A 12,539-nucleotide genomic window follows, 5' to 3' on the forward strand; every position below is an offset into this window, starting at 1 on the left:
TCATGTGCCTGCCAGTGTATTTTTATCCCTGTCAGTTAGTTCTTGTTGTTGTGTCGTTAACGTCGGTTTACCCTCACTTTCACTGCGTGTTCGGTTTGTTAGCCTGCCTGTTTAGTTAGTTTTCTGCTCAGTTGCCTTCCAGCAATAAAGCTGAATGAATGTTTTGAGTTACGTTTGTGTCCGTGAGTGCTGCATTTTAGGTCCTCTCCCTGCACACAGCCATAACATCAATACAAGCTGTTAATGATGTTGTAAACCTTACAATATTAATTATAATTACAAATATTTAGCTTTAAATTATTTTCAAATTTCTATGACAATTGTCGATGTATGAAATACATAAATAAATAAATATTCCCAAAAGTAGAGCAGCTAAATCACAGAAGTCCCTCTAGAGCAGTGGTCCCCAAACTACGGCCGCCTCCACATTTGACCCGGCCCTCTGAACAATATTAGAGATGCATTATTATTTTTTCAGTCTGGCCACGCGATCGACACTAATGCACCCATAGAACACTGGGCCTGCCCGACTGAATCTCTGGAAATGTTTCCTCATGTTAATAAAGCTCATTTGATTTGAATTGTGAACCATGCTAAAAAAAAAAATGTTTGCTACTACGACCTCACTTTGCCCAGAACGTGAACGTGACCCCCCTTCAGAACGGAATAATGGCAAAAAGGTTAGGTAAGAGAAAAACTGATTGGTATTTAACCTGCAGTGGACACACGATTATTTTTTTGTTCAATGCAAAGAAAAGGCTGTTTGTCAAGAGGTCAAGAGACGGTGGCGGTATTCAAAGAACACAATCTGCGCCGACCTTATGAATGCCGTCACAAAGACAAGTATGATAGCTTGCGAGGCCAAATGCGAACAGACAAAATCTCAAAGCTAAAAAGTGGACTGTTAGCTCAGCAGTCTGCATTTGTACGCCAATCTCAGCTGAACCAATCATCAGTTCGGGCCAGCTTTCGTGTTGCTCAACTGATAGCAAGCTACGGTAAACCTTTCACTGAGGGAGAGTTTGTCAAGAAATGTTTGAATGTTGTCGTGGAGGAGGTGTGTCCCGATAAGAAAGATGTGAGTCTATCGGTGAGCACAATCACCAGACGCGTGGAAGAAATGGGGGGTAATGTATATGCCCAGCTGCAGCAAAAGACGAACGAATTTGACTTTCTTTCATTAGCACTGGATGAGAACACGGACGTGCAGGACACAGCGCAGCTTCTTATTTTTATTCGTGGAGTTAGCGCAAACTTTGAGATGTGCGAGGAGCTGGCAGCCCTCCAAAGTCTGAAAGGCACTACGACGGGGGAGGATATTCGACAAAGTATGTCAAACAATGGAAGAGTTGGATCTGGACTGGGCAAAGCTTGCTAGCATCACGACTGACGGGGCTCCTTGTATGGTGGGCGCATCTCGGGGCCTAATAGGACGCATGAACCGCGAGATGGAAGAACGGGGTCTCACCGCTACAAGTCCACTGCATAATTCACCAGCAAGCGCTTTGCTGCAAAGTGTTGAAGTGGGATTCTGTCATGACGGTTGTGGTATCATGCATAAACTTCATCAGAGCAAATGGACTTAAACACACTGAACTGCAGTCTGCGTACAGAGATGTGCTGTACTACACAGAGGTCCGATGGTTGAGCCGCGGCAGAGTTTTGAGGCGTTTTTACGAGCTGCTACCCGAAATTAACACATTTCTTCATTCAAAAGGCAAAACGGTCCCAGAGCTGATCGACCCAGAATGGAAGTGGCACATTTTTAACAGACGTGACGGAAATGCTGAACGGCCTTAACTTGCCGCTACAAGGCCAGGGGAAACTCATTTGCGACATGTATTCCCACATAAAAGCATTTGAGTTGAAACTAGCGTTGCTTTTGGAACAAGTGAAAAAGCACAACTTCACCCATCTCCCTGCTACCCAAAACCTTTCTGCAGAGAACCCAGCGGTCCTGTTCCCAGCTGAAAAGTGTGTGGAAGCACTGGAAATGCTGAAGGTGGAGTTCAGTGTGCGATTCTGTCAACTACATGTTCATGCAAAAGAAATCCGTCTTTTCCAAAACCCCTTTGTTGCCGACATCGATGAAGCCCAGCCTTTTTATCAGTTTGAGCTGGCCAAACTTGTACCGCTCCACCATCAAGAGGCTTCTGACTTACTGCTGCACACTCTGGTTCAACTGCTGCACCATGGAGGACAAGAGGAAACTGCAGCGGGTGGTGAGGGCAGCAGAGCGGGCAATTGGCACCTCACTAACTAACATGCCCCACCTCCACCCTGATTGAAGGTTAACTGTGCTGTTAACCTTTTTGGGCATTTTGGACATTCTTACTGTAGTTATAAATAACATTCCTAACTGTATTTATAAACTGTTTATTATAGTATAATGCAGCCAACATTCTTACCTCTTACTCAGTACAAGTTATATATACTTACAGTATATATAACTTGTATACAACTGTGTATCTTTTATCTTTTATTCTAAAGTTAATTTGAATCCAAAAAATCTACATACTGCTAATGGAGAGATGCCAAACTGCCTTTCATTGTTCTTGTAACAATAAAAATAAAGATCTATCTTATCTTATGGCACAGATAAATATCTAGGGCGTATAACATAATGATAATCTAAACTGTTTACATTACACACTTATTGTTTTGTAAAACACAAACCTTGTTACTGTAAAACAGTATCCTGATGTGACAGTAATCATGGACAGAGCTGGACTTCAGGAACTCTTCTCACAGCATTAATATAATAATAATTATAATGTAATGTTATGATGTGCTGTTTACTTTATTGAACTTGTACTCGACTGTGTCATTGGGTACTGTGCAACATTACTCCCGGTGTTGCTTTGGCAGTTGACTTGGCAGGTGAGCGCCTACCTTACAGGTGTTCGCTCGTTTAAAACTCAGCCGACTGTTGATGAGGCAGTGGCTCTGAATTCTGATTCTTCTGCTGCTACACAAACAGAAGAAAACTTCTTCCACCCTCTGCTCCCGCCTCCACTCTGGACATTCACTCTCGTTTGTGTGTGAAAAATGTGGCTGGAGCCAAGAGATTAGTTCCTGCGCGAGACGCACTCACAGAAAATGCGACTGTGATTGTAGAATGAAAATCGCTGCTTCAGTGACGCAGAGAAGAACTAGAGCATCTTCCCACCACGTGTTCACAGAGCACAGACACAGAAACTATTCAGATGCACAACATGATGGAGCTCACCTGCGTACTGTAATGGAGCGATGACAGGATGGAGGAGTCTTATAGCTGCTACTCCTGCGTCCTCTAGCCCCGCCCCCTGAAAGTGAAACTCAATTTGTGACTGATGCAGTTACTGACACGAGTTTAGGGCTGATCAGAGGTTTAGCAGGATGAATAAAAATTATTCAGTCAAACTGTCATAAGCTGCTTCTACTAGATTTTATGTTTATTGTTGAAAAAAAGAATAGAATACATTAACATTTTGCACGTTAGCATAAGACTGCAAGTTTACTGTAAAACAGCTGATTTATAAGAAGCCACGTGTTCAAAGGTGAGCTGAATATCTTCACTGACAACAGCAGCATCTGCAGGAGACAGGCAGCTTTGCACAGAGCATGTTCAGTAACAGAATTTCGTCTCTACAACACAGGAGAGGAACTCATGTCCTCAGCTGTTCACCGCATGATGAATAAATTATTGAAGAGTGGATGATGTAATCTGATAAGCAGAGGTGGGTAGAAAAGAAACTGCTCTGTGGTTTATGTGTCCTGTTGACTGTAGATTGTGATGAGTCCACTGCCCTCCAGCGGTCACAGTGAGGAACTACAACACAAATAATACAGATATGACTGAATGTTCATCAACGTTATTCTTGTCTGCTGTTAATAAAATGTTATTGGTAAACATATTAATATTAATTATTATTACAGCTGTGTTATTTGTTTTTATCCAAACAGTAGATTCCTCTGCACCACACAATACATTGTAATGAGTCTGTTCTTGGGTGGACAGAATATTAGAAACACTGGTTAGACACTGACCGTTCTTACCTACAAAAGAGTTACGCTTTTTCTCTCAAAATGTATTAATATAAAACATCTTAAAGTCTACAGCTGCAACGGATGGTTATTTTCTGTCAAAGGTAATTGGTTTTTAGATATTTGGTCAAAGATTCTTTATTTGTCACATGCATAATCAGAAGTACAGCACACAGGGAAATGTGTCCCGAACTGCTACTTGACTGTGCAAAACATTATAAACATTAAGTAAATTAAGTACATTTTAATTAAAAATGGAAATTTTAAATTAAAAAGCTGAAAATGTACATTGTGCAAATAGAATGTTAAAGTGCTTCGTGCCATATTAGCACAGCAGTGTACTGACAGAGCAATACAAGTGGAATAAACAAAAGACAAAGTAATGTAAGCAGCAGTGAAGCAGCATTTTAATGGTGGCTGTAGCTCAGGTGGTAGAGCTGGTCATCTACTGGTTGGAAGGTTGGTGGTTTGATTCCTGGCAAGATACTAACCCCAAATTGCTCTCTGACCAGGATGGGATGTTCTGTGTGAGGATGCTCTCCACAGCACCTGAATAGAAGGTCCTAAAGATCACTTGAAGAGGCCCCAAACTTCCTCAGTTGTACAGATGGTACAGGTGCTGCCTTTTTGGACTGGACCTGAATGTGAGCAGACCGTCAGGTCTGAGGAGATGTGGACACTGAGATACTTGAAGGACTGCACCCTCTCCACTGGAGCTCCATTGAAGATAAGGGGCTTGTAGACTCGCTGCTGACCCCTCCAGCCCCAGCTCCTTGGTCTTGCAGACATTCAGCTGGAGTGTTTGTCCTTGTTTTGCCTACCTGGTACCCACCCCTGGGCAGGGCCTCCTCCAGTTCCTCACACCTGGAGCCGATTGCAGGCAATCAAGCCAGAGTGATTTAAGCCTCACGCTGACGCTCATGCACCACCAGTTCATCATCAACGCATGTTGGTAGCCAGCTCTCATGTTTCAAGCTGTCTTTGTTGTTTACTTTGCTAATTTTACTTTTTTGTGCTACAGTTCGTGGATTCACCTCATCTCAAACCTCTGGCTTATGCTCCTCTCTCTGACTCAGGATACCAAACCATCATTTTGGAAATCACTCTTTTCCTCGCGTGCCTGCCCTCCTGCCACCACACTCCATCAGGAACCTCTCAGGTCAGCCTTCCCACACCACTCAGCTCACCCTGGATTCACATCACCCCTCTCTCATTGCTCTGCGAATAGTTACATAATGTACTTACCAACTTCAGAGCACATTTAAAAACAACAGTTGACCAAAGTGCTTCACAGTCGGTTAAAAACAAGAGAAAACAATAGAGAAACAAATATAGATAAATTAGAAGACAATGAATTAACGATGTCGTCTCTTAAAGCAGTGAAACCATTAATCAATGAGTCCATGAACAGAAATAATTCTACAACAATTTTAATGGATGAAGAAGAATATCAAACAAATGCTGAAAAAATAACTGATGAAAATAATCCTTAATTTCAGGTGAATAACCAACCTTGTTCTATTAGATTTGATTTTAAATATTTAAAACAAAATGTAAAAAAAAGATATATTAATGTTAATATATCAGTCCGGTTCATGTCTGCATTTTTTTATGCTGTAGTTTTACACCATGACCACTGGAGGGCAGCAAACACAATCTACAGTCAACAGTTCTGTTCCACACGCCTCTGCTTATCACATGACATAAAACACTCTGCATACTTTGTATTTATGACGCTGGAAGCTACAACATGATAACAAAGACTAGTTTAAAAACAAAGATTAAATCAAACATAAGTGGAGATGTTTCAGCAGTAACCATCACCTCAGCCGATCTCTACAAAGCGCTGATGTTAGCAATTAACTCAAAGAATTAGAAAAACAAACCAGAGCAATGATTACGCAGCTCTTTTGCATTGTACACAGTTCATATTTGAAAAATAAGATCACATTTGTTCCTTTATTGATATAATTACAGGAACGTTTCAGTGTGTAATTTGGTTTTTATTTTTTTCAACCCCAATGTGTGATTCAAACCACAGTCCTTTCAAACACCCTCTGAGCATCATCAGCGAGCTTTTCAAGGAGCAAATTCAGAACTTTGTAGGTTGTGGTGAAAGAGAGACCCATGGCTACTGGAATTCCAATAATTGGAATCCACCTTGTTGCTTCCTCTGCTGCAATTAAAGCAACTGTTCCTGCAAGTTGGGTCATCACCCTCAAGAGGAGATCTCTTGTTATTTCTGCTGCAGCCAGTGGTGAAATGATGACGGCACACAGAGCAGCGTAGGGCACACCTGTTCTGGCAGAAAGTCTCTTCAGAGACGGGACATCGAGACCAAACGCATGAACATAATGTGTGACAGCACCAACCAGCACAGCAGCATCAACAGCAATAGAAAAACCAGGAAGTGGAACAGCTGCTCCAGCTGCAGACAGAGTAGCGTAGTATTTTATTTTGGACTGAAAAGCTTGTTTCTTCTTCCTGATGATCTCTGGGTTGATGTTGGGCATGGCACACAGCAGAGCATCTCTTTTGTGTTCAGGAAGGTCTCTCTCCAATGTCTGCTGTAAGAGATTGAAGTCGTACAGGTGGAGCTCAAAGCTGGACACCAGGAACACCTGCGGAGACTCGATGCCTAAATCTCTGAGTCCTGTTTCACAGAAGGAGTTAACATGATTAAACACGTAACAACAAATAATGTAAAGTTAAGACCTGAATATTAAAGTGAATCCATAAAGTGATCACACTGAGCTGTAAGTGATCAGACACTCACTGTGAACGCAGTCGTCTCTGATTACTTTGAGAGTCTCCTCTTCACTGAAGTCTCTCTTTCTTCTCTCAGCATTTTATATCGTTGTCAATTTTTGAGTGAACAAAGTAGAACTTTTTCTTCATCCTCTGAATCTCCTGAGCCAGTTTCACGTCATTTTCTCTGAAGCGAGTGTCTGAGATGATGATGAAGAAGTCAAACTTCTCAAATCCAACAAGCTCCAGGTACTTCTAAGCTGGAAACTTGGTGGTGCCGATTCCAGGGAGATCCCAAAAAGTAACATTGGGATAGTTTGGATGGGGGTACGGTGTGACCTCTGAGGTGGTTTCTGTAACACCAGTAGGAGCAGCTCCCTCATCACCATCGGACAGGTCTCTGAGGGCGTTAACAAAGGTGGATTTACCAGAACCAGATTCTCTTGTGATGGCGATATTTAGTTGGGTGTTGTTGTCCTGTAGTGACTCCATGATCTTTCCAACATCTGATGGTCTGTCGTGTTGCAGAGCTGTCTTCATTTCTCTTGTAACTGATTCGCGCTCAGGCTGAAGACTCACGCTGGTCCCTGACGGCTGTAGAGAAGAAACTACCCGTGTTACATTGTTGTTTTCTACAAACAGTCTAATGTAAAGACTGAAGACTGTTTCAGTGAAACATGGTTGTTTCAGAGTCGATATTCGGTTGCACAGCATCGCCGTTTTTTTTACTGTACTCTTGACGTTATGGTGGCAAGATTTTATTTAGTACAAATTCAATAGCAGTGGCCACGATAATTACATCCAGCTGTGTTAAGAACATTGGTGTAACTTTGTGCTGCACATTTGGGGGGTGTCAAGATCTCTGTCTAAATAAATTAGTAAATTTGGGTAAATTCTCAGATGATTAAACATGCAACTATTTTGCTGGTAATACCTGAAACGAGTAAAGAAGATCAACAGCCTAATTATGCGAGATAATTCATTATTTTATTTGGGGGGTTATATTGGTTGGGTCTGATTATTGGGGGGGTCATAACCCCCCTAACCCCTCTGGAATGATTTAACGGACCGTTCCACTGTTTAATTAAACAGTTTTCCACCCTGTGCTATTTAAGGTCTACAGTGACCTCTTGTGGACACTGTGAGTTATTGCTGGTGCCAAGAACGTGACGCTGTTGTGACTGTTGCTATGGTGATCTATGACTTCATTGACTGCGTTCAACTATCGCTGCACTGAATTAAGATTGTGAAGCATTTGGATGTAACCAGTGCTTCTGTGGGACTTTATTAAAGACAATTCAACTCCTGAACTGCCCAGTTAGACCAGACCTGCATACCCCAGTACTCCAGCACGTTGGTGCTGTCACACACATTGTGTACTCGGGCTTAATGTCTCGTCTCTGCAGAGACTCTCTGGCAGCATGTTGTGCTGTTCACCACTGTCTGCATCAAAAAAAAACTCCTGAAGGCCCCACAGCTGCACTGACGGCAGCAGAGGAAGCCCACAGTGACTGCAGCATCAGTGGCTCTTTCACAGCAACCTACAAAGACTTTATGATCATCATGCCTCCTGATGATGTTCAGGAAGTTCTTTTAAAAAGTTCTGGATCTGAACACCTCAGTGCAGGGATCAGTGTATCAGAGGCCTCAGCATCATCCTCTCTGATCAGCCCAGAAACAACAGAGTCAATCCCAGTTTTGAAATCCATCCATCTTCCGGGAATCTGTACACTCAAGTTTCAGCTGACGAGTACCTGCTGAAAAAGTCTTTTGTGTTTCAGAGATGACAGCGGTGTCAGTCCTGAGGTAAGAACGAGAGAGTTCAGTACAAAATCAGAGAGCTGCGTTCTCATCTGTTCACTTGTATCTGTGTGTGATCAATATTTGGACTTAAGTGTAAAAATATTCACACTTTAGTTTAAATGTCTTCAATATCATATCTATTTATATATAATCAACCATTAAAAAGCATGTCTTGTATAACAGGTGCAGGTCGTGGACTCCTGCATTGAGTTTATTTCAGCCCCAGAGGTTGGCACTCTGTATGGGCTCATGCTGCTGCTGTGGAGGTCAGAGCGTCGCGACACGAGGAAGCTGATGGCTTCACACTCAGTCATGAACTGTCCAAAGAGAGTTTCTTTGGCTCTCGGAGCAGGCGGACGCATCTTTCCCCTCTCCCTCTCTTACCTTCCCTGCTGCTGCTTCTATGTGTTCGTCGAGTCTCGTCTAACTCTAACCCTCAGAGAGTTTCTCAGTCTTGTTCTTTAAAACCTAAAGAATTATGGATTTGATCAACTGGTCCTGTAACAGAATTGACACCCTGCTGGGCTTGGTAGAGCCCGATTGTCCCGCAGAGATGTTTGCTGCCGGATACTCGATGGTCGGTTGCGTCGTGTGTCTGGCGACACTCTCGATGGAGGACATTGAACGACATCTACCAATTTGGAACCACGATAACAGAGTTCTGGCTGATCTGACCCGGCTTATCGAAGAACAAGAAGCAGCTACAGCTGTTTAAAATCCCACAAGGCTGCCCGACGTGATCGACGATTGGCTGTGAGTACTCAGACTGTGTTTTGAACACCATATGGATCTTGAAGAAGGAAAATTGCGATATTGAGATAACTGGTGACCAGTGATGGACATTAGGCCAACTGTGGAAATTGGATGCAGTTGTTCGCACTAAACCCAAACATTCACCATCTTCACTCATGCAGCTATCCCACTGGCTCCAGCTGAAGGCTGCAAAGGTGGAAGCTGACTGCAACAACAAACATTCTCCATGATAACAGGATTGTTGTCAGAACAAAACTTCTTCCTTCAAGGCCGCCTGGGTCCACTGGAGACTGTTGACCTTCGCTTAACCGGACGTGGTGACACTTTCTCTCAGCTGAACACGGGATACACACACACACATGCACACGCACGAAACATGTACACTGATACTGATACGCCCTCACTGTCACCCTCCCTCCCCTGAATCAACGCCTCCTCTCACGCTTACCTCCCATCCGATGTGGACAGCAGATCAGCTGGAGGTGCGATCGCTCCCAGATCAGCTGTACACACTGGAACACTCTCCCATGTTGCTGTCTGTGTTTTATTGTGTTATGGTGTGTTGATATCTGTGCTTCCTGGATTATCCTTCTGTGTTACACATTTCACTGATTTTTTTTCCCTCGCTACCTGACCTGTCTCCCCAATGTGATGTTTGTGTGTTGTATGTACGGTCGGCGAGGTCAGTCATCTCGGTTGTGGGAAACTGCAACTGACAAATAAAGTCTATCTCATCATCAAAAACAGAAGCTGTGTATGAGAATAAAGTTTCACTTAAAGGTTTCATCGACCTGTGACAGACTCATGGACGGAAACTCTGACTGCAGCTGATGATTAAAGTCAAATTAATCGTTATAACACCAAAACTCAACATAGCTGCTGTGTTCTCACGTGGGCTCAGACACCTGCATGTACTCCTCTTCATCAGTCCTGTGCTGCTATGACCAGCAGGTGGAGCTATATTACTGAATAATCATCAAATGTTTTAGCCAAATATTTTGCAGCATTAATAAGTAATGTAATTAAATGCTTTATAAATATAATGTCATCTGCTAAATGCTTCATTGTTATTTATTTAAATGTTTATTTAAATTAAATTAAATCTGTTGGTTAAAAAATGCAAAACTAAGGTATGATTCTTTCAATATTTCATTTTTATTCTCCTTTAGTAAAAAGTTAAAGACTTCCAGCTTTTGGCTTTATAATATTACTGTTTTATATTTCAGATTTATTTCTATGGTTTGTATAAACTTTTCAGAATTTTATTATTACTGTTTTATTTCTTTTTAATTATTTGACCATTTTTTATTTTGTTTTTTTGGTTATAACCTATTTTTGTCCCGCGGGTCACAAGTCTTGCCGACCTTTTCATCCAATAATTTAATGTATGCATTTTATCTTTTACTCTAACACAATTCATCCATCTGCTTAGCTTTAGGACCCTCAACCCCAAACGACCCCCACAGGTGTAGTTACCTGTATATTTTAATAATTTAAAAGCCTGATCAGAAAGAAATGAAATCCACATGCTGCTGCTGCTGCTGCTGCTGCTCTCTTTTCTCCACGAAACAGAGAGAGGGCGGGGCCTTAAATCACACGCGACCCCAACAACATCCTGCACACGTATGAGCTGATGGCCTCAGGAGAAGGTGCAGGTATCCAAACTGTGACCTGAACAGATTTATGTTTCTCTATTTTCATATTATTTTTTATTTTTATTGAGTGAATGAAAGCATCCAGCTGTTGCAGATGTGTTTGCCTGTTTGTCAGTGAAGCTCATTCTGATGACAGTTTTAGTTTCAGCCTTTCTGCAAACATCAGATTTCTTCCTGTAAATTTGAAGCTTTCTAATCTGCACGGAGGAACATCTCCCTCTGAAACGAGCTGAGCTGCATATTCATGACAGCAGACATCATACATGTGTCAGTGAGACGTGCACTGATGATCTGTCTGAAGAAATATGTGTGCAACAAGACAACACAGGAAATGGTTAATTAATCAAATGAAAAATAATTAAACATTTTCAGAACCAAGACAGTTAATTTACAAGCACTGGTGACATTTTCTTAAATTTAATACGTGAATAGAAATATTTGGGTTTTAATGGCTTCAACTAGAAATGAAAATAACTCCCAGTTGCTACGTTACAAACGTTCATGTGTCTCAGAATATTTATTTTGTTACAAACTTCAAACAATTGAATCAATAAGTTATTTCTATAAATCATCTGCTGATAATAGTATAAAAAAAGCTAAAAAAAAAAAAAAAAAGATTTTCATATTATTTTAATTCGCATTAAAAGCTGCAGTTCCTGTAGCGTCCACCGGAGGCTCCAGCAGTGAGTCAGTCCCACAGTTTAAACTTCACAGCAGAGAGAAACATGTTCAGTCTGATTTAAAAAAGAAAAACCTGATTTGGTCTCTGTAGATAATTTCTACCTTTATGACACATGTTTGTTTATTTTTTAAAGTCATCTGTTTAAAGTTCAACTTTATTGTAAAGTTTCAAACATATAAAAATTACAGTTGGTGATGGTGCCTACTTCCATCTTTTATATACAGTCTATGACAGGCGCGTGGAGAGAGAATAACAATAAAATGTGATTTTATTTGAACTGTTAAAGTCTGAGGTGCAGTCTTGTGTGTTTTCCTTTTGGGGATCTCTTATTGGTTCACCTTTCTTCTACCTGATTGCGCGCACCCGGTGTGGGCACGTCCGTGCGCTCGCGGTAACCCGCTCTGCAGGTTCGCCCGGAGAGTCAGTGCCTGAGTGCTCCTGCAGCGAGCAGCTCCTGCTCACACGGCGGACACCATGAGTAAGTCCAGCACGCTCAAAGTCCGGAAACTATTCAGCCTCAAATCACCGGAGAAGGAGAAGAAGGAGCTGAAGAGGTCGGGGTCCCTCAAAGATGTAGTGGGTGCAGGGACCAACCCCGCGGACATCCCGGGGGGGCAACCCTGGAGCCCCGGCTCTCTCAGCCCGGGAGACAACCCGACTCTACCCGGGGACTCTTCACTCAATTCCCCGAAAGAAAAGAAGAAACGGCGGCTGCTGCCGTTCAAGCTGAAGCGGAAGAAATCCAAAGACAAAGCCCGAGGAGGAGGAGGAGAGGTGTTCTTCGCTGACACCGATGAGCTGGAGAGCTTCAGCAGCTACACGTAAGACTCAAACTTTCTCTGAAGTTATTCTGAGAGTTCAGCTGTGAGCGG

General features: G+C 42.3%; 2 protein-coding genes across 3 annotated transcripts in view; one reads left to right on the top strand and one right to left on the bottom strand.

Moving 5' to 3' along the window:
• Window positions 1-5,485: 5,485 nt before the first annotated feature.
• Window positions 5,486-7,365, bottom strand: LOC146495647 (interferon-inducible GTPase 5-like). Its single transcript, XM_085142700.1, is given in 3 exon segments — window positions 5,486-6,679; window positions 6,803-6,875; window positions 6,877-7,365. Coding segments are annotated over 3 exon segments (1,134 nt in total). The 5' UTR covers window positions 7,315-7,365; the 3' UTR covers window positions 5,486-6,056.
• A 4,700-nt stretch (window positions 7,366-12,065) lies between these two features.
• LOC146495648 (uncharacterized) overlaps window positions 12,066-12,539 on the top strand; it is a 47,592-nt gene continuing 47,118 nt past the window's right edge. For both annotated transcript variants that reach the window (XM_085143094.1, XM_085143095.1), the window contains exon 1: window positions 12,066-12,488. In XM_085143094.1, the coding sequence (XP_084999220.1) occupies window positions 12,142-12,488 (347 nt within the window). In that variant the 5' untranslated portion in view covers window positions 12,066-12,141. The remainder of the gene's footprint in view (window positions 12,489-12,539) is intronic.

Source organism: Neolamprologus multifasciatus, chromosome 19 (assembly GCF_963576455.1).
Source record: "Neolamprologus multifasciatus chromosome 19, fNeoMul1.2, whole genome shotgun sequence".
Classification (NCBI taxonomy): Eukaryota; Metazoa; Chordata; class Actinopteri; order Cichliformes; family Cichlidae; genus Neolamprologus; species Neolamprologus multifasciatus.